At 48.5% G+C, this 23,479-nt stretch overlaps 1 protein-coding gene across 1 annotated transcript in view; it reads left to right on the forward strand.

The window, feature by feature from the left end:
• LOC138260451 (nicotinamide N-methyltransferase-like) overlaps positions 1-7,832 on the forward strand; it is a 125,292-nt gene extending 117,460 nt beyond the window's left edge. Inside the window, exon 3 of the mRNA XM_069208964.1 lies at positions 7,169-7,832. Within this exon, the coding sequence (XP_069065065.1) occupies positions 7,169-7,604 (436 nt within the window). The 3' untranslated portion in view covers positions 7,605-7,832. The remainder of the gene's footprint in view (positions 1-7,168) is intronic.
• The last annotated feature ends 15,647 nt before the right edge of the window (positions 7,833-23,479 follow it).

Consider the following 23,479-nt stretch of genomic DNA (forward strand, 5'->3'; position numbering starts at 1 on the left):
TATCTTTGAGAATAGTGTCAGTGAGCCATTGCTCTATAGATAATTCAGCGCTGAGGCCTTCGGCACGTTCAGGGAACCCCACCATACGAATATTGTTGCGGCGAGACCTGCCTTCTGCATCTTCAGCTCTGCGTTTTAAGGAGTCCACCTCTGTTGATAAGTGAGCTAGTTGTGATTGAAGATCTTTCACAGAGCGGGGAAGGGTTACAGTATCTTTTTCAAGTTCGGACACCCTGTCGGCCAGTGCGTGTTGATCAGTGCGAAGTATGTTAAGGTCTTCTGTTACCGAACCTATTTTAGCTTCTAGAGTGGACTTAGGCCCTCATTCTGACCTTGGCGGTCTTTTCGCAAGACCGCCGAGTTACCGCCGCGGTGAAGACCGCCGACCGCGGCGGTGTGCCGCTGTGCGCATTCTGACCGCTGGGAGCGTTCCGCCGGAAAACCGCCAGCAGCCACACTGGCGGTCGGCGGGAAAGTGGAGACTGGTCAACCTCCACCGCCACGCCAGCAGAACACCGCCCCCAGAATTACGACCCACATTTCTGTGTGGCGGTCTTCTGTTGGCGGTCTTCTGTTGGCGGTCACGTCCCTATGGCTCCCGTCGCCTCCCGGAGGACCAACGCACAAGGTAAGTTGATCGTCCGTGAGGGGAGGGGGTGGGGGGGTGTTGTGTGATGTGTGCGTGCATGGGGGTGTGCGTGTGAGTGTGTAGAGGGGTGCTGTTGTGTCTATGGGTAATGTGTGCTGTTCGGCAGGTGCGCATGTCGGCATGTATGTGTGCGGGTATGTGTCCCCGTTGTGTATGTGTGTGTAGGGGGTGTGTATATGTGCATGTTGGGGGTGTGTGCATGTCGGGGTACATGTATGTACATGTCGGGGTGGGGGTGGGGAGGGGGTTCGTACCACCTCTGGGGGGTGGCAGGGGGGTGGAGGGTGTGGGGGGAGGACTCGGGTGGGTAGTGGGGGGTGGGGGAGACCCCTATCAGTGCCAGGGAAGGAATTCCCTGGCCCCGATAGTGCTTACCGCCATGGTTCGCACGGCGGTTCCCGCCCGCAAGAAACCGCGGCGGTAGGCAGGGTCATAATACCCTTGGCGGTCTTGGGACGACCGCGGGGCCGGAGTGCGCAAACTCCAGCCCCGCGGTCATGACCGCCGCGGCGGTCGGAGCGGAGAAGTAGCGGTCGGTCGCGGCGGGGACCGCCGCGGTCAGAATGCCATTTTTAATACCGCCGGTCTGTTCGCGGTCCGACCGCCGTCTCTCCGCCGACCGCCAGGGTCAGAATGAGGGCCTTAGTGTCTAGAATGGCTTGTAGTATCTTTTCAAATTGTGACGTATGTGATTGCAGGGTGAGTTCCAGCTTCTGCAAAGCCACTTGCGTGGTGGCGTGGGCCTCTGAGGAGGATGAGGTGGCGTGGTCCATTTTGCCCAGAGGTGCTCGTGGGGTCTTTGGTTTGGCCATTTGGCAAGTGCAGGGTCGCGTGGACGTTAGCGTAAAAAGAAATCACTGACCAGTGTATGCTGACAAGTCAAGCGACATACCAGTCCAGCCTGGGTGTTGAGGAGGAGTAAGGCAGAGACAGGTCGAAAATATTGGTGAGTAGTGGCCTGGAGCATTGACTATTGCTTGTGGAGCTTAAAAATTATGGTGCTGGTGTGAATTTATAAGTCTAGTGTGGTGAGGGCAGAGCACTGTGTAGTATATTGGAGGTTGCGTCTGCTCCGGTTATCTTGTGACACAGGGGGATAATTAATGCGTCTACGCACTGCGACACGGTAAATGTCGCCGATAGGCTCACCTCTCTCAATCGGCCAGGTCCGTTGTGCGCTTTGCCCCTCTCGATCAGCTGAATTCTTGTTGCCTCACCCCTCCGGAGGTGAAGCCCGGTCCAATTCTGGGCAAGGATCTGGATAGTAGGGACTGCAGTTAAGGCACAGTGTGCCCGCGAAACAATCCACGTCAAATCGGCACGTTTGGATGATCACGATTGATAGTCCGGCACAGCCCGCGACACTGGGACGAATTAATTTGTAAGCCTGCTCCCGCAGGCCACACCGTGCGGGGCGCGGGAATGCCACGGGTCAGCACTGCCTCACACCGTCGCCACAAAATACGTTTTTGGGGCAGGCGCCCTAATGCGATGCGCCACTTCGCAGCGCGTTCCTACGTGCTAGTGGATCCGGTATAACAGAGTCAAGCACTGTTGTTAGCCAGGGGTGCGGTATTTAAAATGTTGGCCACAGCTTGTTGGGCCTAGTGATGAAAATTCTTGCGTGGCACGGCCTGTAGGCGGGCCGCAGAGCGTAGTGTTGCTTCCGGTAAACGGGGGGAGCCGGGACATGGAAACACCCATCTGCTGCCTACCTCGAGGGATGAAGAACGGGTGAGCCCGCTCCGGCATGGCTTAACCCGAAAGGGGCGGCGTTGTAGAAGAGAGGACCCGACCGCCGCCGCCACCCCGGAGCGTCCTCACCGGGACGGCGTGCGAAACCAGCGCTCTCGTCTAGGTGGAATCCGCGGCGATTCGCCTCATCGGTGCAGTGCGAACCTGAGCTCCAGCCTTGGGTCGCGAGGAGAGACGTCCCTTGCGCGGCCCGACCTCCGAATCCACGGTGGTGTGCCTCACCGATCCAACGCGAACCCGCGCTCCAGCTTCGGGTCGCGAGGACTATTTCGCAGCGCACGCGGAGAGCGTGCTATTTGTAGATTGGGTACAGGCCGCGATCCGGTCTAGTGCCAACCGCGCACCGATATCTCGTTTTCAGCCACAGGCATCGATGCAGCCCCCGGGCAGCACACTAAGCGACGGGCGGCCCCCTCAAAAAGGGGGCCCGGGCGCCGCTAGTAGGATATTTGTACGGGCCAGGGATCGGAGCTGCAGTTTATGCTGCCGCTCCTGTCACCCTCTTGGCCACGACCCGTCTCCAACCCCCTTGAGTGTGGTTGGAGCCAGGATAGGGGGAAGGCAGGGTCTTGTGCACAGGCACGATGCCACTGAAGTGCCTCTGACGTCCCGCAACATTGTGAGTCCCGAGTGCTGTGCCACCGACATCTGTGCCACCCAACTCAGCCACGATGCCTGTGGCCCCGTGGTGAGACCGCGATCCGGAGAGGTTTCCCCATTGTGTCTTGACCCGCTAGACTAATTGACCCCGTCGGATCGTAAGAAACCAATGCCTCCCCGCTGATGCTGCCTCACCTCTGCTGTCTCCGTAAGGAATTGACATCTCAGCTCCCCTGCGTAGCAGTAAGAAACCAACACCTCATCTCCTGCATAGCAGTACAGAACCAACAGAACCGGGTTCAGCGATGTCTCAATTCCCCAACTCCGTGTCACCTCATTGACTCTGCCATGTTTCTAAGGTACTGTACCGGGGGTCCATGCAATTCTGTGACATGCGTCGCACTCTCTCATGAGGAGCACCAGACTGTTAAGAACGACTCACAATGTTGTGATAGCACCAGTTGGAACTAGCGTGTTTATAAGTGCTGTAGGAGGCTGGAATATGGTGGTGTTTGAGGGACATCTTCTGTGTAAAACACGTTGAAAATATATATTTTTTTCCACATGCGTTATTTGCAAATGCGTTGCGATGCTCAGTGCGGCCCCGTGTAACATCACATTGCATTTTCAAATATTGGTGAAAACACAAATAAATTCACACACTCACTCAGACACTAATGCATTCACTCACAGACCCCCCCTACCCATTCAGGCACTCATGTACCCACTCACAGATCCACTCAGACACACATTCCCTCTCACAGAGCCCCCTGGTCAGTTATGCACCCAGTCAAAGACCCAATGAGGGACTCACGCATCCCCTCACAGACATTCACTCACCCACTCAGACACTGAGGCACCCAGTCACAGACTCACTCAGACAGTCATGCACCCTCTTAGAGACCAACACAGACACTGACGCAACCACTCAGAGACCCTCTCACACTCTTACACCCACTCGCACACCCAGTCAGAGACTCACACCGTCACTTACAGACCCAGTCAAAGACTCACAAACCCACTCATTGACCCTCTGAGAGATTCAACCACATACACACAGTGAAAGATACACTCAGACACTCACAAACCAGCTTGAATACATGTGAGATGTTGGCGGCAGGGCCTGTTCACAGGCCAGGCCCTGTTGCTAACCCCTGCCATGCACGGCCAAAGGCCCTGTTTGACGTGGAGTTGGATGCCTAGGCTGCGGAGCCTGGCCAAAGACTGTGCGAGGCGCAGGTTAGATGCATGTGGGGGTCTGCTGCAGGGCCTGGCCTACAGCCAGGTCCTATGGCCAACCCCCCCCCCCTGCATTAAGAAAGGATAGAAATTTGCTAAAAAAAAAACAAAGGTTACAGGGACATTATAGTTAGGAAATAGACTATAAAAAACCTTAGAAATTCACTAAAAAACTCAAATGTTACACTCACATTGATCAGTCAGCGGTTGATCCTTGGCAGAAGTCGAAGAGGGAAGTGTAGAGGAACTCTGGTGAGCTCTTGCATTTGTTATCTGGTGAAATACCCAGAGGAGAGACCCTAAATAGCCCACAGAGGAGGATTGGCTACAGAGAAAGATAAGCACCTATCAGGAGGGGTCTCTGATGTCACCTGCTGGCACTGGCCACTCAGAGCTGTCCATTGTGTCCTCACACCTCTGCATCCAAAATGGCAGAGGTCTGGGACACACTGGAGGAGCTCTGGGCACCTCCCCTGGGAGGTGCTGGTCAGGGGAGTGGTCACTCCCCTTTCCTTTGTCCAGTTGCGCCCCAGAGCAGGGCTGGGGGGATCTCCGAACTGGTGTAGACTGGCTTATGCAAGGAGGGCACCATCTGTGCCCTTCAAACCATTTCCAGAGGTCAGGAGAGGCTACTCCTCCCAGGCCCTTCACACCTATTTCCAAAGGGAGAGGGTGTAACACCCTTTCTCAGAGGAAATCCTTTGTTCTGCCTTCCTGGGACCAGGCTGCCAAGGCCCCAGGGGGGCAGAAACCTGTATGAGGGTTGGCAGCAGCGGTAGCTGCAGACAAAAACCCTGGGAAGTTAGTTTGGCAGTATCCGGGCTCTATGCTGGAGCCCCAGGGATGCATGGAATTGTCCCCCCAATACCATAATGGTATTGGGTTGACAATTCCATGATCCTAGACATGTTACATGGCCATGTTCGGAGTTACCATCGTGATGCTACATATAGGTAGTGACCTATATGTAGTGCACGCGAGAAATGGGGTCCCCGCACTCACAAAGTCCGGGGAATTTGCCCTGAACAATGTGGGGGCACCTTGGCTAGTGCCAGGGTGCCTACACACTAAGTAACTTTGCAACTAACCTTCACCAAGTGAGGGTTAGACATATGGGTGACTAATAAGTTACTTATGTGCAGTGAAAAATGGCTGTGAAATAATGTGGACGGTATTTCACTCAGGCTGCAGTGGCAGTCCTGTGTAAGAATTGTCTGAGCTCCCTATGGGTGGCAAAAAAAATGCTGCAGCTCACAGGGATCTCCTGGAACCCCAATACCCTGGGTACCTGGGTATCATATACAAGGGAATTATATGTGGGTTCCAGTGTGCCAATGAGAATTGGTAAAATTAGTCACTAGCCTGCAGTGACAATTTTAAAAGCAGAGAGAGCATAACCACTGAGGTTCTGGTTAGCAGAGCCTCAGTGATACAATTATGCACCACACAGGGAACACATATGGGCATACATTATGAGCACTGGGGTCCTACCTAGAAGGATCCCAGTGACACATGGGCAAAAACAAACATACAAACAGTGAAAATGGGGGTAACATGCCAGGCGAGATGTTACTTTCCTACAGGCAGACCTTGCTGTTTCTTGTGAAGATGAGAGGTTAGAGTTGCATGAAGGGTTGATTGGTGGCATGGGATAAAACTGACATGGCTTTAACCACTCAGCTGGGCCTAACCCTTCCAATTGCTGAGCCCTTTTTTGGCTGTTTGGGTCCCCATAATTATTTGTCCACATAAGCTATCCAAGCCAGATTTTTGTCCTTTTTTTCCACCGTCCAGGGGAATTCTAAAGGTGCCCAGAGATTGTGGGTTCCCCTGGAGGAGGCCAAGAAATTAGCCAAAATACAGCAAGAATGTGTTTTTTTGGTGGGACAAATAAGAAAAAATGCTGCAGAAGAAGGCTTGTGTTTTTTTCCCTGCGAACGGCATCAACAAAGGGCTTGCGGTGCTAAAATCACTATCTTCCAAGCTTTCAGGAATAGGTGGACTTGAATCAGAAAACCACATTTTTAAACACAATGTTGGCATTTTACCAGGACATACCCTATTTTTACTATTTTTTGTGCTTTCAGCCTCCGTCCAGTTAATGACAGAAAAGGGTGTGAAACCAATGGTAGATCCCGGACAGCTAAACATTTCTGAAAAGTGGACAAAATTCAGAATTCAGCAAGGGGTCATTAGTTTAGATCCTTCAAGGTTTTCCTATAGAAAGTAACAGTAGAAAAAAAAAAATTGAAATTGAGTTGAAAAAAACAACCATTTAGGGTCCACGTTTTGTTCTGTAGGTTTTACCAAATATGGCAAATTTTTTAAAGCATTGTACCGTTACATCTGCTGTACCCTTTTGGTTGAGGAGCTATCTTGGGTTTGTAGGTTCATCAAGAATCCAAGGTACCCAGAGCCAATAAATGAGCTGCACCTTGCAATGGGTTTTCATTGAATACCGGGTATACAGCAAATTATTTGATAAAATATAAAGAGTAAAAAACAGGTATCATGGAGACCTTTGTATTTCTGAAATGGCTTTAATTATGCTTGATGTGGAGGAAATCAACACTGCTTGTAAATATATCTGGCAATTACAACATTTCTGAAAATAAAGCTCTTGTTAGCATTGCTTAGGTTTTGGACTCTCTGAGAAATGCTGCTCCTAAATATACACAATGGCCTCACATGAACAATACCTAATTCCAAAAAGCAAACCTGACACCAGAGTGTTTTGGGTAGAAACATGATAATAACTGTATTGTCTTCTAGTTAATAAACCAGGGATTGATCCTGAGATGTGCAGAGCACAGGCGGCGGTGGGCGGGATCTTGAAAACATCTACATATTTTTATAAAACATTATAAACATGTGTCAGTCAACAATCAAAGTCATGGTAATATTGTTGCATATCTTTGCTTTCAGTGAAACATGGATTGAGAAGCAACACATGTTACAAACAAAAATCAAAACAGTTCTCGAGTGTGACGTCACGAGCAGGAACCCGCTGTCTCCCGTCATCCATCCCCAGGCTGACTGTCTGCTCCTGGTGCACTGTTTGGAGAACCTTGTCTCAGACGAGAAGTCCTACTGCGAAGCTCTGACGAATGTCTCCTCCCTCCTAAAGCCCGGAGGGCATCTAGTAATGTGTGCAACACTCGAAACAACATTTTACATGTGTGGCGACTTCAAGTTTCCTCTCTTCTGCATGGATGTGAATTTTCTAAAGGATGCTCTCACCAAGGCTGGTTATGTCATTGAGGAAATTCACATTTTGCCTCGGAAAGTTGACTGTTTGTATGATGTAACAGATTATAAAAGTTTTATCGTTTTAAAAGCACGCAAATGTAGAGAATTATAATCTTTAAATAAAAAAAGGAACTGTCAGAATGTAAGTTCAGATGAGCATCAAGTTCTTTTCGTTACATTTTTCCCATGATGCCTTTAGTACTCTCTTTCAAATTATACTCAAATGTTGGCAACAAAAGTTCCATGAAGCTGCATGCAATGTTTAGCAACAATAGCTGTAAGAAATGTTAGTGAGTAGTTGATGCATAAATGTAATCAATAAAAATTGATGTCAACTTACCTCCAGAGTGTAACGTTTTTTGAGAACTCCTGACTCCTTTTGTTTTGTTTTTAATTTTAATCCAAGGTTTCGGATTCACATGTGGGCATCTCTAGTCATTACCCAGAGGCCTGACTGGACTAGATGCCCAGCTTTCAGGATAAATGTATCAGCAGTACACGTTCACTCCATTTCATCTTTTAAAATAAAATTGTATTGGGCAGGTTGAGCATGCTCTCATGCTTTCCTTACATTTATTTTGGAAATTAAGCTGTGTAGGGAAGTACCATCTTGCCTGGCATGTTACCCCCATTTTTCACTGTATGTATGTTGTTTTAGCCCTTGTGTCACTGGGATCCTGCTAGGCAGGACCCCAGTGCTCATAGTATGTGCTGTGTATGTGTTTCCTGTGTGGTTCCTAACTGTATCACTGAGGCTCTGCTAACCAGAACCTCAGTGTTTATGCTCTCTCTGCTTTCCAAATTTGTCACTGCAGGCTAGTGACTAAATTTACCAATTTTCATTGGCACACTAGTACACCCATATAATTCCCTTGTATATGGTACTTAGGTACCCAGGGTATTGGGGCTCCAGGAGATCCCTATGGGCTGCAGCATTTCTTCTGCCACCTATAGGGAGCTCAGGCAATTCTTACACAGGCCTGCCACTGCAGCCTGAGTGAAATAACGTCCACGTTATTTCACAGCCATTTTTCACTGCACATAAGGAACTTCTAAGTCACCTATATGTCTAAACCTCACTTGGTGAAGGTTGGGTGCCAAGTTACGTAGTGTGTGGGCACCCTGGCACTAGCCAAGGTGCCCCCACATCCTTCAGGGCAAATTCCCCGGACTTTGTGAGTGCGGGGACACCATTACACGTGTGCACTATACATAGGTCACTACCTATGTATAGCGTCACAATGGTAACTCCGAACATGGCCATGTAACATGCCTAAGATCATGAAATGTCACCCCAATACCATTCTGGTATTGGGGGGACAATTCCATGATCCCCCAGGTCTCTAGCACAGAACCCGGGTACTGCCAAATTGCCTTTCCGGGGTTTCCACTGCAGCTGCTGCTGATGCTGCCAACCCCTCAGACAGGATTCTGCCTTCCTGGGGTCCAGGCAGCCCCGCCCCAGGAAGGCAGAACAAAGGATTTTCTCTGAGAGAGGGTGTTACACCCTCTCCCTTTGGAAATAGGTGTGAAGGGCTGGGGAGGAGTATCCTCCCCCAGCCTCTGGAAATGCTTTGATGGGCACAGATGGTGCCCATCTCTGCATAAACCAGTCTACACCGGTTCAGAGATCCCCCATCCCTGCTCTGGCGCGAAACTGGACAAAGGAAAGGGGAGTGACCACTCCCCTGGGCAGTATCTCCCAGGGGAGGTGCCCAGAGCACCTCCAGTGTGTCCCAGACCTCTGCCATCTTGGAAACAGAGGTGTTGGGGGCACACTGGACTGCTCTGAGTGGCCACTGCCAGCAGGTGACGTCAGAGACCCCCTCTGATAGGCTCTTACCTTTCTTGGTAGCCAATCCTACTTTTTGGTAGCCAAACCTCCTTTTCTGGCTATTTAGGGTCTCTCCTCTGGGGTATTCTTCGGATAACGAATGCAAGAGCTCACCAGAGTTCCTCTGCACTTCCCTCTTCGACTTCTGCCAAGGATCGACCGCTGACTGCTCCAGAACGCCTGCAAAATAGCAACAAAGTAGCAAGATGACTACTAGCAACATTTTAGCGCCTAATCCTGCCAGCTTTCTCAACTGTTTCCTGGTGGTGCATGCTCTGGGGGCTGTCTCCCTTCACCCTGCACAGGAAGCCAAGAAGAAATATCCCGTGGGTCGACGGAATCTTCCCCCTGCTAACGCAGGCACCAGAAGACTGCATCACCAGTCCTCTGGGTCCCCTCTCATCCTGACGAGCATGGTCCCTGGAACACAGGAACTCTATCCAAGTGACTCCCACAGTCCAGTGATCCTTCAGTCCAAGTTTGGTGGAGGTAAGTCCTTGCCTCCCCACGCTAGACTGCAAACCTGTGTACTGTGTGATTTGCAACTGCTCTGGCTTCTGTGCACTCCTCCAAGGATTCCTTCATGCACAACCTAGCCTGGGTCCCCACCACTCCATCCTGCAGTGCTCAACCCTCTGAGTTGGACTCTGACGTCGTGGGACCCTCCTTTGTGACTCTGAGACAGCTCTGGTTCCAAAATCTTTTAAGTGCCTGCTCCAGTACTTCTGCGGGTGCTGCGTGCTTCTGTTGGTGCTCTCTGAGTTGCTGAGTGGCCCTTCTGTCTCCTCCTCCAAGGGGCGACATCCTGGTCCTTCCTGGTCCCCAGCAGCACCTAAAAACCTATACGGTGACCCTTGCAGCTAGCAAGGCTTGTTTGCGGTATTTCTGTGTTGGAACACTTCTACAACCTTCAGCACGCTATGGGACATCTTACGTCCAAAGGAGAAGTTCCTAGCTCTCTTCGTTGTTGCAGAATCCTAAGCTTCTTCCATCCGGAGGCAGCTTCTTTGCACCTTCATCCGGGGTTTCCTGGGCTCCTGCCCCCCTGGACACTATCGCGACTCTTGGACTTGGTCCCCTTGCCTTGCAGGTCCTCAGGTCCAGGAATCCATCTTCAGTGTTTTGCTGGTGTTTGTGGTTCTTGCAGAATCCCCCTATCACGACTATTGTGTCCTATTGGGGCAGTAGGGGTACTTTACTCCTACTTTTCAGAGTCTTGGGGTGGGGTATCTTGGACACCCTGACTGTTTTCTTACAGTCCCAGCGACCCTCTACAAGCTCCCATAGGTCTGGAGTCCATTGGTGATTCACATTCCACTTTTGGAGTATATGGTTTGTGTTGCCCCTAGACCTATGTTCACCTATTGCATCCTATTGTAATTCTACACTGTTTGCATTACTTTTCTTACTCTTACCTGTTTTGGGTTTGTGTACATATGACTTGTGTATATTACTTACCTTCTAACTGAGGGTACTCACTGAGATACTTTTGGCATATTGTCATAAAAATAAAGTACCTTTATTTTTAGTAACTCTGGTGGTCATTTTGACCTCGGCGGTCTTTTGAGAAGACCGCTGAGGGACCGCCGTGCTGAAGACCGCCAGTGGTGGCGGTTTTCCGCTCGGCGTATTATGACTGCTGGCAGCTCTCCGTCCTTTTCCGGAGGGAGAGCCGCCAGCAGCCATACTGACGGGCGGCGGGGAAGTGGAGGTTGCTCCACCTCCACCGCCCCGTCAACAGAACACCGCTCACCGAATCACGTCCTGTGATTCGGCGTGGCGGTGTTCTGTTGACGGTGTGGTGGTGGCGGAGCAGCCCCCATGGATCCTGTCCCCTCCTGGAGGATCAACGGACCAGGTAAGTTGATCATCCGTTAGGGGAGGGGGGTGGGGGGGTGTTGTGTGTTGTGTGGGTGCATGGGGGTGTGCGTGGGTGTATGTAGAGGGGGTGTGTAAGTGTGTGTATGCTTGTGGGGGTGTTGTGTGTTTGGAAATGAGTGCGTGTATGTCTGAATGTGGGTGTGCGTGTATGACTGTGTGTGTGGCTGTTGGCATGTATGTTGGTGTGTGTGTGTGTATGTGTGTTGGTGGTGCCTGCGTGCGTGTCGTGTGTGTCTGTGTGATGTGATGTTGGGGATAGGGGTGGGGAGGGGGGGTCCTGCCACCTTTGGGGGGTGGCAGGGGTGGTGGGGGGTGTAGGGGAAGGACTCGGGTGGGGGTGGGGGGTGGGGAGACCCCTATCAGTGCCAGGGAAGGAATTCCCTGGCACTGATAGTGCTTACCGCCATGGATTTCATGGCAGTTCCAAACCGCATGAATTCCATGGCGGTCAGCCGGGTCAAAATACCGCCGGCGGTATTGTGACGACCGCCGGGCTGGAGACCCAGGTCTCCAGCCCAGCGGGCGGAACGGAGAAGTGGTGGATGACCATGGCTGTGACCGCCATGGTCATAATTGCAAAATATTTACCGCCAGCCTGTTGGCGGTCTTACCGCCGCTTCTCCGGCGTCCGCCAGAGTCGTAATGACCCCCTCTGTGTATTGTGTTTTCTTATGATATTGTGCTATATGATATAAGTGGTATAGTAGGAGCTTTGCATGTCTCTTAGTTCAGCCTAAGCTTTGCCATAGCTACCTTCTATCAGCCTAAGCTGCTAGAAACACCTCTATTCTACTAATAAGGGATAACTGAAGCTGGCACAGGGTGTAAGTACCACAAGGTACCCACTATAAGCCAGGCCAGTCTCCTACAAGCTGTTATTTTATCCTACTACAGTGAGTGGTATATATTGAAATGTATTACTTACACACAACTGAGAAGTATTTAGGAGGGAATGTGTTTACATGCCTAAATCACTCAACGCTTGGGGACTCACTAGCAGCATAGAGTGAAACCTTGCATGCAATAATTAGCCATTGATGAACATCTTGCACAACTAAACTCGGTCTGTAGTATTTATTCAAATGTCAACGTCATCATCATGGAAAGCAAAGTAAGTTACCAATGGAAATTAGCAAAATCAGACGTCATAAAGAAGATACGTAATTGGCCAATGCGACATGCAGAATAAAAGAATATCTCTTTGAACCTCTCTCTATATCAATTAAACAGGATTTTTAGTCTCTTGCAAGTTTCAGCGGCTCATTTGAAGAGCCAGGCCTTGAGGGCACTAAGGAACAGAATATCCTAAATAATCTAGCAAAAATCTAGCTCTCTACCAATTAGCTTGTCTTCCTATCATGGTCCACACAATGAAAGCAAATAACTTCATAGCATGATATTATGTAAATGGGCTGCACTAAAATGTTGCTTGCATAGCAACCAATCAAACTATTAGTTAGTGAAGTAGCCTAACTTTGACTACTTTCATAGGATCTATCTTGGTTATTGTTCTGCACCATTGAGCTAGACAGAGGAAATAAACACGAATTCCCACTGTACTGTAGACTGCAAAACAATAACAGCTGACAAAACCTTGTAATATTTCGAGATCCTTCCTTTAGCTAAGAAACTAAAGACGATTTAATTAATTTATAAAAATAATACAGACCATTACTTTCATCTGAATCTTGACGAGTGTCTGCAGAAGAACTGAAACATGCATGTGCACGGCTCGTGGACAGCAACATAAACATGCACTCTTTTACAATGTGGCCCAGTTATGCTAACAAATACAAACCTAACGTTGAGTCTAAGGGCCCAATTCACAAAGGGAAAGTTAGATAAAAAGTCGAACCTTACTACTGTTGGGTATTCACAAAGGTAAAGTTAGACCAAAAGTCTAACACAGACCAAAAGTCTAACTTTACTACTAGAAAAGTTAGACTTGTGGTCTGACTTCACCTATGTGAATACCAAGAAGCAGTAAAGTCACAAGTCGCTGCGTTGCCTTACCCTGTGACGAAAAGGTGTTCCCTGGGCAATGCAATGGGTTTTCCCATGCAACTCCCATGGATTTTAATGTTTTCCCAGATTTACAAGGATTTGCAAACCTGGGAATGCGTCAAAAGCCTACGCCTCTCCAGGGAGGCGTAACAAGGAGAAAGAACTTTATTTCTCCTTGTTTTTCCTTTTTCTATGTGTGATGCATTCTGCACATAGAAGGAGGAAAACACCTCCAGTGACTGTTTTTGGGCAAAGTGTCCCTTCCTGCACAAAACAATCATTCCTACAACGTGGCACCCTGACACCATGGTGCAAAGGATGCCTGTGTCTGGCAAGGCTGTCAGTTTGCACCAGCGCAGTGGGAGGGGACAGGAATGTGTCATATCTTATAGATACAGCACATTCCTGCCCTTTTCTTTTGACGAAGGGCAGTGCTGCAAGAGGCCTTGCGGTTCTGCCCTGCAGCAACATATTATAAACATGGCCCTAAGGTTATTAGTCAAACGTTGTACCCTGCAGACTCCTGGCTCAGGCTAGATGAGACCTTCAACAGTATTGTTCACTCAAAGCTGACTGTGTGCCACCAGCCGCTTGTGAGGCCTGGGCATTCAGACCTGGAGCAGGCTGAGGCTGACTGTACTCACTGCCTGCTGGGCACAACTGAAGGCCCCACTGTAGGAGGCTGGCCTGGTTTGTAGTGGGTACCAAAGGTACTTACACATTATACCAGGTCCAGTTATCCCTTATTAGTGAAATGTAGTCAGTGTATAGAAGCCAGGCTCTCTAGGGGTAGTGTGGATGAGCAGCCAAGGCCTAACTGTAGGAGGCTGGCCTGGCTTATAGTGGGTACCTTGTTGTACTTACACCTTGTGCCAGGTCCAGTTATCCCTTTTTAGTAGATTAGAGGTGTTCTAGCAGCTTAAGCTGATAGAGGTAGCTATTGCAGAGCAGCTTAGGCTGAACTAGGAGACATGCAAAGTTCCTACTAAACCACTTACATCATATAGCACTATATCATAAGAAAACACAATACTCTAAGTTACTAAAAATAAAGGTACTTTATTTTAGTGACAATATGCCAAAAGTATCTCAGAGGATATACTCCCTTAGGAGGTAAGTAATATACACAAAATATACACCCAAAACAAAATCAGGTAAGTAAAAGTTAGAAAAGTAGTGCAAACAATGTAGAACACAATAGAATGCAATAGGGAGAAATAGGCCTAGGGGCGACACAAACCATATACTCCAAAAGTGGAATGCGAACCACAAATGGACCCCAGGCCTAGTGTAGTGTGTAGAGGGTCGCTGGGAGTGTAAGAAAACACTAAGGGTGTCCAAGATACCCCACCCCAAGACCCTGAAAAGTAGGAGTAAAATTACCCTACTACCCCAGAAAGACAGTAAAGTCGAGATAGGGGATTCTGCAAGGACAACAACTGCCAGCAAAACACTGAAGACGGATTCCTAGACCTGAGGACCTGTAAAGGAAGGGGACCAAGTCCAAGAGTCACGCAAGTGTCCAGGGGGGCAGGAGCCCACTAAACCCCGGATGAAGGTGCAAAAGGGCTGCCTCAGGGGGAAAGAAGCCGAAGATTCTGAAACAACGGAAGGTGCCAGGAACTTCTCCTTTGGTCAGAAGATGTCCTACGGCGTGCTGGAGGATGAAGAGTTATTTCCATGCAGAAAGACCACAAACAAGCCTTGCTAGCTGCAAGAGTCGCAGATGAGGATTTTGGGTGCTGCTAAGGCCCAGGAAGGACCAGGAGGTCGCCCCTTGGAGGAGAAGACAGATGGGGCGCTCAGAACCTCAGAGAGCACCCGCAGAAGTACCGGAACAGGCACTTAGAAGATCTGAGGACAGCGGTCGACTCAGAGTCACAAAGGAGGGTCCCACGACGTCGGAGTCCAACTCACCGAGTTGGACAATGCAGGACGGAGTGCTGGGGACCTGGGCTAGGCTGTGCACAAAGGAAGTCTTGCAAAAGTGCACAGAAGCCCAAGCAGCTGCAGTTCACGCAGTACACAGGATTACTGACTGGCGTGGGGATGCATGGAATTACCTCCACCAAATTTGGACAGAAGGGCCACTGGCCTGTGGGAGACACTTGGACCCAGCTCCTGTGTTCCAGGGACCACGCTCGTCAGGATGAGAGGGGACCCAGAGGACCAGTGATGCAGAGGTTTGGTGCCTGCGTTGGCAGGGGGAAGATTCCGTCGACCCACGGGAGATTTCTTATTGGCTTCCAGTGCAGGGTGAAGGCAGACAGCCCTCAGAACATGCACCACCAGGAAACAGTCGAGAAAGCCGGCAGGATGAGGCGCTACAATGTTGCTGGTTGTCTTCTTGCTACTTTGTTGCGGTTATGCAGGCGTCCTGGAGCAGTCAACAGTCGATCCTTGGCAGAAGTTGAAGAGGGAAGTGCAGAGGAACTCTGGTGAGCTCTTGCATTCGTTATCTGAGGAATAGCCCAGAGGAGAGACCCTAAATAGCCCACAGAGAAGGATTGGCTACTGAGAAAGGTAAGCACCTATCAGGAGGGGTCTCTGACGTCACCTGCTGGCACTGGCCACTCAGAGCTGCCCATTGTGCCCCAACACCTCTGCATCCAAGATGGCAGAGGTCTGGGACACACTGGAGGAGCTCTGGGCACCTCCCCTGGGAGGTGCTGATCAGGGGAGTGGTCACTCCCCTTTCCTTTGTCCATTTTCACGCCAGATCAGGGCTGGGGATCCCTGAACCGGTGTAGACTGGCTTATGCAGAGAGGGCACCATCTGTGCCCATCAAAGCATTTCCAGAGGCTGGGGGAGGCTACTCCTCCCCAGCCCTTCACACCTATTTCCAAAGGGAGAGAGTGTAACACCCTCTCTCAGAGGAAATCCTTTGTTCTGCCTTCCTGGGACCAGGCTGCCCAGGCCCCATGGGGGCAGAAACCTGTCTGAAGGGTTGGCAGCAGCAGCAGCTGTAGTGGAGACCCCGGAAAGGTAGTTTGGCAGTACTCGGGTTCTGTGCTAGAGACCCGGGGATGCATGGAATTGTCACCCCAATACCAGAATGGTATTGGGGTGACAATTCGATGATCCTAGACATGTTCCATGGCCATGTTCGGAGTTACCATTGTGACGCTACATATAGGTAGTGACCTATATGTAGTGTACGCATGTAATGGTGTCCCCGCACTCACAAAGTTTGGGGAATTTGCCCAGAACAATGTGGGAGCACCTTGGCTAGTACCAGGGTGCCCACAGACTAAGGGCCAGATGTAGGTAAGTAAAATTTTGCGACTTGCAAATTGCGAGTCATACCGACTCGCAATTTGCAACTCGCAAAATTGCATGCAGAAAGGTGTCTCAGACACCTTCTACGACTCGCTATGGGGTCGCAAAGACCCACCTCATGAATATTAATGAGGTGGGTTGCAAATTGCGACCCCATAGCGAGTCCCTGCACTCACAGGGATGGTGGCCTTCTGGAGACAGCAGACCACCATGTCTGTGACTGCTTTTTTAATAAAGCATTTTTTTCTTTCTTTTTGCAGCCCGTTTTCCTTAAAGGAAAACGAGATGCAAAAAGAAAAACTTCCGAAAACATTTGGTTTCGTTTTTTTCAGAGTAGGCAGTGGTCCATAGGACCACTGCCTGCTGTGAAAAAACATTTTTTTTGGCATTCACAAAGGGGAAGGGGTCCCATAGGGACCCCTTCCCTTTTGCGAATGAGTTACCACCCACTTCAAGTGGGTGGTAACTGCGAGTTGGTTTGCGACCGCATTCGCGGTCACAAAGCAACTCAGCATGGCGATGCGGTCGCAAATAGGAAGGGAACACCCCTTCCTATTTGCAAGTCGCATCCTCAAATTGCGGTTGTGCATCGCGTTCGGCCTTTTGCCCAGAGCTCCTCCAGTGTGCCCCAGACCTCTGCCATCTTGTCAGAGACTCCTTCTGATAGGCTCTTACCTCTCTTAGTAGCCAATCCTCCTTCCTAGGTAGCCAAACCTCCTTTTCTGGCTAGTTAGGGTCTCTGCTTTGGGGAATTCTTCAGATACCGAATGCAAGAGCTCACCAGAGTTCCTCTGCACTTCTCTGTTCACCTTCTACCAAAGGATCGACCGCTGACTGCTCAGGACACCTGCAAAACCGCAACAAAGTAGCAAAGACGACTACTGCAACCTTGTATCGCTTCATCCTGCTGGCTTTCTGGCCTGTTTCCTGGTGGTGCATGCTCTGGGGGTAGCCTGCCTCCTTTCTGCAACAGGAGCTCTGAAGAAATCTCCCGTGGGACGACGGAATCTTCCTCCTGCAACCGCAGGCAACAAAAGACTGCATCACCGGTCCTCTGAGTCCCCTCTCAGCACGACGAGCGTGGTCTCTGGAACTCAGCAACTCTGTCCAAGTGACTCCCACAGTCCAGTGACTCTTTAGTCCAAGTTTGGTGGAGGTAAGTCCTTGCCTCCCCACGCTAGACTGCATTGCTTGGAACCGCGTGATTTGCAGCTGTTCCGGCTCCTGTGCACTCTTCCAGGATTTCCTTTGTGCACAGCCAAGCTGTCGTAGTTTGGACTCCTACTTTGAGCAAGACTGCTGGTTTTAGATAACAGTACTTTTGTTTGTAGGCGACTGAGTCTTTCCTACAACAAGTCGCAACTGTTGTCCCAACCTCACTGGCTCACTAGCAGCACCTCACCAGAAACACAATAGTAAAAGGTGATTTGTGGCAGTCGCTTACGCATGGACTCAAAGTAAGATATCTCAGGGTTGTCGTGTTTAAACGGAGATTACCCTTTTCTCACAGATATATTATGTCTCATAAAACACAGGCAATGACACAGATGCAGTATAGTTATAATAGCTTTTTATTTAACATAACTGCAAGTTGCTGTAAGTTGCATGGACTGCAATGATTAGGATAATGAATATAGCAAGTAACAGTATTGTGAAGAAGAGAGTCATTGTTATGAAGACCCCCACCATTTTGCAAATACATGAAAAAGATATATAAGATGGAATATGTCCTATTACCCTAATGTGAATAGGCCTAACCTCCTACTTAAAGTAGAGCTGGGTTTGCTAAACCTAATCTGCCAAAGCCGTGTCCATGAGTGGAGCCCCCAACCCTCGTTACCTTGGAATGAGGTCTCTATCTCAGACTCCGTAGGGACACGAAGACTGGGTCAGAGTCTTGACGACTGCAGCATCGGTATCAGCGATGGTGGCGATGCCCTCTGGTCGGAATCCCTCTGATTATCTGTCTAAAGTGTGATGTATTTATACAGATCTACAAGGTCCCCTGATGTAGGTGTATTCCCAAACAATAGGTAACAGGCATGCTTGGGACGGCAATTAATATCAACAATCCCTCGAAAGTATAGAGAGGGAAAATCCCTAAGTGTGAACACCTACTGTTTGTTTGTCTTTCATGTTTAAACTTGATGCCTTGGCACAGTGACACTGATAATAAAACTCATAACAAGTGGCCTAACTATAAACAAGGCAGCCATCTTAGAGGAAATAAATAATTAAATGGGCTAAGACAGAGCAAGCTAAGTAGGTTAAAAGTCACTAGGTGACGGGGGCACGAGTTTACAAGCCTACAGCTAAGCTAACTCCTGCTATCCTGCTAAAACAAACTAGGATTCACTACACCCTCCCCATTGCCGTAACAGGTATGATGAAGGTACAGGAACCCAAACGCTAAAAAAGCTGCTTCTGAACTAAAGGCCAAAGGCAAAAAACAAGCTAATAAAAAAGCTAATAATAAAAATTGCTGTGTGTGAAAAACACGTTAAAAAACTGTCTAAAAACACATACAGAGATGTTAATATCAACCATGACAAGTACAGTAAACGTTTATTATAATTGCATAATTTAGAATCTGGAGTGGTAAGCAAATTCATCAAATTATGTGTTATACGTAGGATCTTGAAGACTGTCATCGAAGTCACCAGTCAAGGACCTCAAAAATGAGTCAACATCGTCCGAAGTGAAGTCTAGTTCTGGGCGGACAAACGGATCCACAGAGCAGAAGTGAGCCATATACACCGGTGCATCAATACTTGCTGCAGTGTCCTCATCCATGTTAGATCTTATAACGGAAGGCTCATAGGTGGCCTCGCGGAGCAACCTCAGTCTCAAGGGGCATGACCGTGTATGAACCCTCATCGGGGACATCAGCAGTTCGTGGTCCACAGGAGAAGATGGTGCAACAGCAAGACAGACCATAGGCAGATGTTCAAAGAGACACCATATGCAGCGGAAGACCGGTTGTACACACCAGAGAAGTGGCCGGAATGACAACGACCAGTCAAGCTCCAGTTCCACCAGCAAAGGTGTACCGAAGATCCGAACCATGCGCTCACGGCACAGTGGAGTTGACGGGAGCGGCTCCATTGCTCTGTGTTGCTGGAAAGAAACAACCACCGCAAATCAGAAGAAATAGCAGTAGTAGTCCGCCAATTAAAGCCAAAATAATCGGAAAGCCACCAAACACACTGGAAAAGAGAGAATGGATGGCTGATGGGATGACTCCGAAGACAGTCTGGAAGATGGACACGAAACCAGACCCGACAGCCTTAAAGAAATTAACAATCCCAGTGGTGCTTGAAGCATTGAATATTCTGGATACCAGTTCTCCAAAGTGTTTGGGGAAATCGGTATTTAAAAGGGATTGTATCTCGGCTGATGATCTTGCAATCTGGAGAGCATACGTCTCTTTTGCGGAAGTCAAGGTGACCTGTTTCTGAAACAATAGCGCCTTTAGTCTACTCAACTTGTCATAGTTCATATTAATAGTATCTATGTGGGGCCACAAATCAGATACTTTTATCTCTCGTGTGGGGGGAAACAAAATATGTCCACAACACGTAACGATCTTCGTGACTGAGATTGCGTAGGCAATTCCAGGTCGCAAGCCGCAACAGCTTTGATCGTTCAGTAGAACATAACTTCCATTGGAAAGTACATGAAACACTGGACGAATCAAGGGGACGGGAGTACCCTTCAGAAAACAGGCCAAATTTGCGACCCCCGCATTGCAAACAGCCTGAAGAGACACCTGTTTGCATATCATTGAATGGCGAACAGCAGTCTCTCATTCACTACCGCTAAGAAAGACCTCCTGTTCACCGTTCAGACATTTATAGTCAAAGGGCAACTCCCACTCTTCCTTAATAAAGCTATCTCCTAGCCGCTCATGTCGTCCCACGGCAAGATGTCTCAGGCAGCTCGAGAAACGAAACGTTGAAATCGGTAAATTAATAATGTCATGCAAGAGCCAGAAAGATGAAGGACTCTCTGCTACAATGAAGGGCAACTTATCTAACTTTTCTACTTGAATCAGGGTGAAACTAGCCTCCCTTCTAGCCATTGTCTCTTGTTCCCTGGAGAAATTAAAAGCAGAGAATAGTTCACTCCCATTAATGTACCTCCATGGAATGTGGCCACTTTTCAGTGTCTGTAATGTCCAACCCAGCTGCATGATGGAACGTAGCTGCGTTTGCCCATGATATAACCGGGACAAGTCTGTCTGAGTGATATCAATAGCAGACAACACTATATTCAATAGTGTAGAAATCCTATTGGACAGCGTGTTCATGCCATTGTCGACAACAGCTAATGTTTTTTCAAAATGTTCTTTATCGAGTTGCCTTAAACGTGCAGCAGCCTCAATCTGGGAAAGTTTCCAAATTTCATTGTACATAGCATATAAAAAACGTTTCGAGCATTGTTTTCTAGGACCTAACAGGAAATCCTGCAAATCTATACTGTCAGAAAGAGTGTACAGGTGTTTTTTAACCGCTGTTAATGTGTTTGTCTGCACCCATTGCTGGCACCGCTTACCCACACTGTATGTCGTAATTATACCGGTATGTAGCTAGGGTCATGCCTGGGAATGGAAAAAACCCTTGAAGAGTTCAAGAAACGCTTTTGACACTCATCAGTGTCGGTGGGCCATACCAACCACCCGCTGGAACGAGAAAGTGGAGAATTATAGGCACCAGCCTTAACCATTGCATCTAGTCTGTCTTCTGAGACATTAAGAAAGTGTTGCCAATCTTTAAATCTTGTAGGAGTAGGGATACTGGGTGTGTTCATGTCTTTAATTTTTGCTAACCCTAGACAGGATGTCTACTCTATAGTGTCATTTAAGAAAATCATTTGCACAGGAATCAGGCATGCCCAAAACAAAGCCTCCTTACCCTGTATCTGCCAATCTTGTGTTCCCCATACACTTTTCAAATCAATAGTGTTTTTCCAATATTCGTAACCCTCAAGCAAGAGCCGGGAAATGAAGGGATCTGAATAAATCAGTTTTGTATCTGTTAGCAAAAGTTTACTAATATGTGCCGGAGGTATTTTAAAGTAATACGACTCTGCTTTCCTTGTATCATGCCCAGAAAAGTACGTAAAGTTATCGCTGTAATACTTTGGACTCCCCACCCCTGGTGTGGAACAGTGTTCCCACTGTGTGTAGTTCAAGAGAGGCCTATATCTAGTTGCACGGTGTAGGTAGTGATGTCCCCAATTGTTATAGCAGAACATTTCCCCATAATTCATTGTATAATCATATACATCATCACTTCCAAAAGCGGAATAGTCCTTCATTTCAGCTAGCATGGAATTAACTGTTTGGACATCCCAATCATCAGATACAACATTAGGTGTAATAACATCAGACATTGAAATTTTGAACACGTATGGTATTTGAATTATCTCCGTAGGTCCGTATATATCAAATGGAACTTTGTCCCACACAATCCCATCAGTAATTGGTATAGCTGTAATATTTACAGGGGACAAATCTCGTCGGACCTTATGTGAAGAATGATGTGGTGTTAAAATTACATCAACAGGCTCCACAGAGGAGCCATCAGGAATATAGTGACCATTAATCAGCAAAAAGAAAACAGTCACAAAACCAATCCATAAAAATAATGCAATAAATGTCAAACAGAACCATAGATAGTTCCATGGGTAGATCAAATAGTTCTTTTTAAGCCATCAATACAGCTTACTACTTTTCGAAAGTTTGTCAGACAGAGTTGAGGATGAATCCGAAGAAAAATTATCAATGTCAATGAAATAGCCAGAGGAAGTCTCTGCAAACACAGGACCCGCTGAATTCTGATCCACCGCTCGTGGAGGTTCTTGATAGACAACATCATTAGTCGTGGAAGTGTTCGGGTAAAATACAGCCAAATCTTGAAGCGGGGTGGTCACCGAAGATGTGACTGGAACCAACAAAAGTTCATTTTCCGCCCTCCCCGTGGTCGAGGAAGTGTCTGGAAAAGCAGTTGACATGCTTGCATAGTCAGTAGCAGTGATGTTCATCCTACTATGTAGATGGATGTCCTGTTGGGTAGTGAGAGGGGATCGGGAAGCACCCAAGGGACCTCCTGGTCTACTGTGGAGAATCGGCCACATGGTGTAATATGATGTCATCAATGGAGATGAATCTATTCGATTTAGAACCAGACAATGGTGGTAGGAAGACAGTCCTGGTGCCTTTTATTCCCAAGACAGGTACATGTGCTCTGTATGATGGACCGAACTCCTTTTTCACAGCGATCTTCTCACGAAGCAGATCCCCAACGTTAGGAATCCAGCCAGTCGAAGTTTTTGCCAATTCCCTTATTCCTAAGGTGGCAGCACTTGCAGATGATTTAACATCACAAAATTGTTGAAGCTCCTGTAAAACAGTGAGACGTTATTTTATGGTAAATGGCGTTTCTGCTGCCACCATACCAGGGGCATCAAGATCTGGGACATACATAGATATCCCAAAGAGAACCTCATATAGAGACTTTCCCCCCAAGGACCGTCTTGGCAGATTATTCAGTGCTCTCTGGACCCCATATAGGTGGTGTAACCAACTGAGGCCCAAACCTAATACTCAAGCTGTTAAGGATTGCTTTAGATCACGATTCCGCCTCTCCACGACCGAATTTCCCTCGGGATGGTATGGTGAGGAGTAATGGAGTTCAACACCCATCGTCCCCATGGTGTCCCTAAATGCCTTAGAGGCAAACGCAGGGCCCTGGTCCGAATGGAATGCTGCAACCGCATATGTACCGATAAAGATCAGCAAATCTTTTATAACAGTCCAAGCGTCAGCCGACCGCTGCGGCCATACCCACAGGAATCTAGAACAGGAATCCACAGCCACTAAAATGTATTTGTATGCACCATCAGGCTGTAAGGGACCACAATGGTCTAGGTACACACACTGAAGTGGCTTGTCTGACACTAAGAGGGATGTCTGCGGAGGGCATTT

The sequence above is a fragment of the Pleurodeles waltl genome, chromosome 2_1 (genome assembly GCF_031143425.1).
Source record: "Pleurodeles waltl isolate 20211129_DDA chromosome 2_1, aPleWal1.hap1.20221129, whole genome shotgun sequence".
Classification (NCBI taxonomy): Eukaryota; Metazoa; Chordata; class Amphibia; order Caudata; family Salamandridae; genus Pleurodeles; species Pleurodeles waltl.